The sequence below is a fragment of the Nycticebus coucang genome, chromosome X, assembly GCF_027406575.1.
Source record: "Nycticebus coucang isolate mNycCou1 chromosome X, mNycCou1.pri, whole genome shotgun sequence".
Taxonomy (NCBI): domain Eukaryota; kingdom Metazoa; phylum Chordata; class Mammalia; order Primates; family Lorisidae; genus Nycticebus; species Nycticebus coucang.
The window spans coordinates 13,440,549-13,447,732 of record NC_069804.1 but is presented as its reverse complement, the minus strand read 5'-3'; the positions used below and the strand labels follow the sequence as shown (position 1 = coordinate 13,447,732).

Here is a 7,184-nt window from a genome sequence, read left to right as displayed (position 1 = left end):
CTGGGAAATCCAAGGCTGAGAAATTGGCATCTGGCTAGGGCCTTCTTTCTTCATGATCCTATGGTGGAAGTTGGAAGGGCCTCAAACCCTTTTTATAATCAGTATTAATCCATTTATAGGGGTGGAGCCCCTATAGACACTTCTCATGAGGCTCTGCCTCCCAACACTATTGCATTGAGATTAAGCTTCTAACACATACTCTTCCAGGAACACATTCAAAGGGACATATTCCAGGGACACACTCTCTTTAATATGCTCTCCTTAAAGCTTTCCTTCCTCTGTTTCTCAAGAAAGCCAAGGCTCTACTTCAGGTTTTTTGTACTTGTTCTGTTAAAGGACAATTTTCAAGAAAAGGTAAAATCATGACTCAACAAATCTAAAATGAACATGTGTTGAAGATTTTATTCCACTCATCAGCAGTGAGGGAACCAGTAAGATGTCACCACCAATTCAAAGGAGCATCCAAAGATCAGACATTTTTAGATGGAGGATATTGACATGAATATGCAAATGGAAGCAAAATCAGTCTCTTCCTCAGTTGGAGAGAGAAGTCAATTAAATTTCCAAGGGAAAGAAATTATTACATGTCTATATATTAGCATTATTTTGCATTTCTATCACTTATCTACAACTTAAAGAATTGTATAATAGCTGAAAGGTGATAAATGGTACAGAGGCCCATAGAATCAGATTCAAATAACCCAGAAGGTTTTTTTTTTTTTTTTAGAACAACTCAGCAAAACAAAATTCCGGTTTATTGTTGGACAACATTGTTTCACACATACATCAAACAGGCCAAAAAAATATAATAATAATAAACAGCAACTTCATAGACAAAAAAAAAAGGGAAAAAAAGAAACCTCCTTTTATCTTTGGCCTTTTTAACCATCTCATACAAACCAACTACTTATAGTACAGCTAAGTACATACACAAAAAAAGTTACTAGAATGCTTAGAATATGATTATTTTTTGTTGTTGGTTTTGCTTTTTGTACAAGGTTTTTTTTTTCTCCTTTGAGATTATAATGAACATGGTCACACCACAAGTAAAGTCATAGAGTCAGAAGTAGGACAGAGACCACTCTGAAGGCTGGTTTGGTCATCTGAGATCATTAAAAATGGCTGATCCTTAACAATATGTACAAAAATATAAAATGTAAATAAAAAATACAAACAAATTTCCTTTTTAAAGAAATTTTAAGAAAAAAAGCAGGGCCTTGGAAGGTTTGGTTCTTTTTTCCTCCCCTGTTGCAAATTCTCATGGTTTTGGTTGGGTAGTCAAGAGCGTATGTCACCTGCGGGTGGCGCTGCCTGCGGTGGGCGGGCGGGCAGGCCTGTCTACCCGAAGGTGACCACGTTTAGATTCTGAGACGGGAAGTGGAGAGTGAATAGGTCACGGTGGCCTTTTTTTTTTTTTTTAAGTTTAACTTTTCTTTTTTTGCTGTCTAGTCATCCTCCTCAGTCTTCTGCTTCTTGGTATCAGCATCATCATCCTCATCATCTTCAGCTGCCCTTTTGCCCGTGGTGGCCTCAGCTTCCTCATCTTCGTCTCCATCCTCTTCTTCACCATAACCTTCTTCCTCTTCTTCATCGACCTCATTGTCAGCCTCCTGCTCCCCATTTTCCTCATTAGCATTCCCATTAGCAAGGGCGTCTCTTCCATTCTCTGCCTCGTCCACAACTTCCTTCTTCTCCTTTAAGTCCTTGGTGGTGATCTCAGAGCTGGTGTCCACCGCTGTGTCTGACATGGTGGGGCACATAGGTGATCCAATGCGGGGGATGGAAAAGAGAGCGAGAGTTCGGGGACCCTGGCGATAAAGCTGCCCGGAGTCCACAGTAGCAGAGGAGGAGCATGGCGGAGGTGGTTGCGACGAGGTGGAAGCCGGACCCAGGAACAATGTAAAGATGGCTTTTCAGAGCCGCCAGTGGGGCCAGAAGGTTGTTTTTCAAGCCATGATTTATCAACCTCAACACTATTGACATTATAAGCTATATGTATAATTCTTGGTTGTTAGAATAAGAATAAGAATATTGGATTAGATTATTGGGATAAGATTAGAATATATTGGAGTAAAATTTTAATCAGAGAGACCAATTATAAGATGCTCCAAATGGTCCAGGGAAGAGAGAATGGTGGTTTGCACCCATGTTCAGATTCAGAATTGTGGATCTTTTCTTCTTTTTTTTATTGTTGGGGATTCATTGAGGGTACATAGAACCAGATTACATTGATTGCTTTTGTTAGATAACTACCATCCCTGTAGTTGTTGTCCCACCCCCAAAAGGTGTACCACAACCCTTGACTCCCCACTCCATCCCTGATCTTGATGTTTGTTCCCAGACTTTCTGAAGCTATGCAGCCCAATTTGGTACTCCCCACCCCAGTCGAATGTGCGTTATCAAGCACTTGTAAGGTGGCTCAACTAAAATGAGATGTGCTATAAGTAGAAAATACACACCAGATTTTGAAGAAGTAGTAAGAAAAAAATGATAGAAAATGCCCCATTTATATTTGTTTATATAGATTACACATTGAATGATAATATTGTGGGTATTATCATTGAAATTAACTTCACCCATTTCTTTTACCTTTTTAAGGTGGCTACTAGACATTTAAAAATTGCCTATGTACTCACATTATATTTATATTAGACATCATGATGATGAAGAATGGCAAGTGGGATGTTCAAGAGAAGTAAAAGTATACCTCCAAGGTGTTTGAAACTGAGAAAAAAAGTTATTTCTAGTTTAGTTTTATATAACCGTCACTTTTCCACAGGGAGAGATGGAAGTTAATTTATCCCAATTTTAATTTATAGTTAATAAATCATAAATACATAACACATAAATACATGTCAATACGAATAAATATATAGTATGCACAGTAGAATTGGGTAATGCTTCAAGAATCTTAAAGAAAGAAAAAAAAGGTCAGTACCTCACTTATGTTTGAGAGGAAGGGAAAGATTATTGGACTAGTAGTTAGGAGACCTGAGTGCTAGTTCTTCTGAACTATAATAGTCCATTAAACTGGATGACTGTGGAAAAGCCACTACCTTTTCTGAATCAGTTCACACCTTTCTTTTACCTGACTCACCGTGTCATTGGAAGCCCTCAAGGGCAGACAGAATATCTTATTTAGCTTTGTATCTTCCACAGCAGTGTTTTGCATAATTAAATGATACGTGGTGGTCCTTGCTGAATTGAAGAAGGTTCAAATTGTAGTCCTATCCTTGAGAGAGTAAAGTAGCCTCCCTACGCCTCAGTTGCCCTCAAAATAAGCTGGAGGAGGGAAGAAAGTGAAATCAGGGTATTCCTTTCCCCCTTCCCTCCTGAGGCCTCTTGGTGCCCTCCCCAAAGGTTAATGTTTTTTCATAATTGACTTTTTCTATGTGACTTTCTTCTTATAGTTTTCTGTATTCTTAATCTCACTTCATCCCCTCAGGCCTAGAGGTGGCAACAGCTGCCCTGAACTCAGTTCTGCGCTGTTTATTTCTTGCAGTTCTGCCTCTCTGCAGCTTTGTAAATAGACTCTTTGTAAACAGCCTTTTCTCAAGTTATACAAAATTGAGAGTTGGGTTTCCTGCTGTATTGAGAGAGTTCTTTTCCCTTCTACACTCTCCACCTATGGGAAGTGCTGAGCGTATCAGGTTTTATATCCAAGTAATCACTTTGGTTATACAAGGTTGAAGAATACTAAAAAATATTTTGCTATCTGGCTCCAAAGACATTTTGTCTTTGATTCCTAAATCAGTTAGGATATCCTGATTGCAAGTGACAGAAAATTCAACTCAAACTGCCTTAGAACCAAAAAAGGATTAAACTGTCACAAGCGAATGAAAAGTATAAGGATCAATTTGGCTTCAGGCTCAGCTAACTGGTAAAGGAACACCAGGCTTGTCACCAGGAGCTGTTACTTCTTTATCTCTTTAATTTATTTTCAGTGCTGGCTTCATGCTCAGGCTGTCATAAGGGGCAAAATGTAAGTTTCAGACATATATCTTCCTGAAAGAGAGTCTTCTTCAAAAGCCTCCACAGAAGCCTTAGCCCTCATTCTCACTGCCTCAACTTGGTCCTTGGCTCATGCCTAAAGCAAGCACAGTGGGCAGGTACATGGAAAAGGAGTGACAACTAACATATATTGAGCACTTATATGTGGCATGTGCAATTCTAAGCATTTTTCCCATGTGATAAGCATTATTATATTGTCTATTTCACTGAAGAAGAAAGTGAGACATATAAAGATTATGTTCCGCAGCTAATAAGTGGTAAAGCAGGGTCAAACCTGGGTATTCTTGCTCCAGTCCCAAATATAAACCACTTTATTTTGTGCTGTATCTAGCTCATTCTAGTGTCTCATGATCAACTCTGGAGCTAGGATAAAGTCAGCTCCACATAAACCTCAGTGGGCTTGAAGTGGCAGAGTGGTGTACTTTTCACTACTTGCAATCTTGTTCCCAGCCCCAATCCTAGAAGGGCAGGAGGTTTGGTCTTGGATGGCTTAGCAACAGGGTTCACCTTGGCTTCTGGGACAATGATGTGGCAGAATACTTTTCTGCCAGCTTGGCACCCATAGCTCAGTGGTTAGGGCGCTGGCCACATGCACCAGAGCTGGTGGGTTCGAACCTGGCCCAAGCCTGCTAAACAAAACAAAACAAAAAAAAAACAACCTGGGTGTTGTGGGTGGTGCCTGTAGTTCCAGCTACTCAGGAGGTTGAGGCAAGAGAATCACTTGAGCCTAAGAGTTTGAGGTTGCTGCAGGAGTTGGAGGTTGCTGTGACTGTGACGCCACAGCACTCTACTGAGGGTGACATAGTGAGACTCTGTCTCAAAAAAGAATACTTTTCTGTCAGAGACATCCCTGCACAGTGAGGGACAGAGGGAAGAACAGAGCAAAGTCCACTGGGAAAACCAAGGATCAGTGGAGACTCCCAGGCAAAACCACAAATGCAGCAATCAGAGGTAGCAAAGAAATAGGGACCACAGAATCTCCATCACTCAAAAAGCTGGACTCCAAAGTCTTTGGATTTTTCAGGCATTGCGATGGGTAATGCTACAAGTGAAAATCAAACCATGACTACTTAATTCAAAGAAGAATGAATTTTGTTTTAATGGATACAGGAAAGACCAAAGACAAATATTGAACTTCAAAGTAGAAGGAATGAGTAATATAGGTGCACCATTGCTAAGGAAACATTCTCTTAATTGGAAAAAGATGAGCTTTTTTATATGCACACAAAAATCAGCCTCTGACAACACTCTCAGTATCCCCCTTAACAATCTTTCTAATACAGACTGAAGGAAGCACCATATATTGGAGATGAGGGATTATCAATGCTTCAAGTTTGTTGTGGGAATTTTTGAACTATTTTACCTATAAAAAGTAATGGTGAATAATGATGTGAGATCCATTTTCTGTCCATACTCCAAAGGAAGATGCCCCCCTCCAAAGAAGCTCTAAACTCTTTCCACTTGTCAGAATGTCCATAGAGACCCTCTGCCTCCACAGGCAAGAACACAAGTACTCAGAGAATTCAGACATGAGTACACAGGTTAGCTGTACAGAGGTATGTTGGGCAATGATTCCAAGGGCCAAGAAAGAGAAATTTAGAAAGCTTTCAGTGGATTTGTGCATAGGAAAGAATTCCCAGTAGCTTTCACCTGGTCTAAACTCTATGAAATGAGCCCTTACAAAGTTCTTAGTGGAGGAAATAGAAACTGACTTTAAACCCACTGTTGGTGCTTTATAGCTGTGGTTTCTACCCCGCTTAGAGTTACCATGGGAGCTTGAAGAAACACCAAAGGGCAAGCCCCAGCCCAGAACAATTGAAACAGAATCTCTGAGAGTACGGGGGTCCAGGCCTCTGTGTTTTGGAAACTCTCTGGGTGATTCTATTCTAATATGCAGCCAGTGTGCAATCCTCTGTTTTAGTCTGTGGTATGTATGTGTGCTTGGTAAGCTGCATAGCATTTTCAGTACAGAGTTCCATCTAGAATAAAGTATCATATACAACAAATCCAGTTAGTAATTTCATCAGCCCAGTAGTCGCTGCAGGTGTTGATGACTTACGGATATGTGGACTCTGCATGACCTACTGACTCTTGGGGTCTCAGTTTTCATGCCCAGAGTGTGAAAAGTATCTCTTCCCCTTAGAGAATTCTGCCTTAATGAAGTTCATTTAGTATGAAAGTGCTACTTGTTTCTTAAAGGTCATAAAATATGGAAAGCCAAGTATGGCCTTCATTAGAAGATTAGGAAAAAAATTCTCTGCAGAGAAAAAGAAGGCATCTTGTACATTGAATAGCTTGAGCTCAACTTCATAATTAATTGGATGTCATAGGAGAAAAATGAACACCTTACCTCAGAAAGGTCTCTTGTTGGGGCTGGGTGCCGTGGCTCACACCTGTAATCCCAGCACTCTGGGCTGGATTGCCTGAGCTCACAGGTTTGAGACCAGCCTGAATAAGAGTGAGACCCCATCTCTAAAAATAGCCAAGTGTTATGGTAGGTGCCTTCTTGGGAAGCTAAGACATGAGAATTGCTTCAGTCCAAGAGTTTGAGGTTGCTGTGAGCTATGATACCATGGCACTCTACCAAGGGTGACAAAGTAAGACTCTGTCAAAAGAGAGAGAGAGAGAGAGGAAAGAAAAAAAGAAAGGAAGGAAGGGAGAGAGAGAGAGAAGGAGGAGGAGGAGGAGGAGGAGGGGAGGGAGGGAAGGATGGAGGGAAGGAAGGAAGGTCTGTCTCTTGTTGGGGTCAAAACTTTTGATGAGAAAGTTTCTCAGGGAGATGAAATATGAGCACTGCACACAAAGTTAGCCTTCTGGAAACCTTGGAAAGACCGAAGCCCAGAACTTTAATATTCTAAAATGGGAGAGAAAGAAAAAGGCTTCCCAGGTAAGGGGTCTAATTGGGGCAAGTAATATGAGTAGAAGAATAATCAGAAAGCGTCTTAATCTGTGTGTGTTTATACTCATTGTTTCTCAAATTTTCTTCCTTTTTACCTATCAAAAGGAAGTTATTATGGTTCATTATAAATATATACTAATTTTATTTTAAAGAGTTATATTTTTATAGAAAAGAAAAGTTAAAAACTAGATTACATGCTGGCTGGCTCTGCTGGTACCATGGGAAAGAAGTGGCTTAGCCAGAGCTGAAGGAGCTAGACATGTTAAGCAAGAGG

At 40.4% G+C, this 7,184-nt stretch overlaps 1 protein-coding gene across 1 annotated transcript; it reads right to left on the bottom strand.

Moving 5' to 3' along the window:
* Nucleotides 1-827: 827 nt before the first annotated feature.
* Nucleotides 828-1,880, bottom strand: LOC128577248 (prothymosin alpha-like). Its single transcript, XM_053579397.1, has one exon. It carries the CDS (start codon nucleotides 1,758-1,760, stop codon nucleotides 1,446-1,448), a length of 315 nt encoding a protein of 104 aa, XP_053435372.1. The 5' UTR covers nucleotides 1,761-1,880; the 3' UTR covers nucleotides 828-1,445.
* Nucleotides 1,881-7,184: the final 5,304 nt, after the last annotated feature.

Bases quoted from the DNA above. Each gene is read 5' to 3' on its own strand.
- LOC128577248 (XM_053579397.1), bottom strand. From the start codon at position 1,760: ATGTGCCCCACCATGTCAGACACAGCGGTGGACACCAGCTCTGAGATC.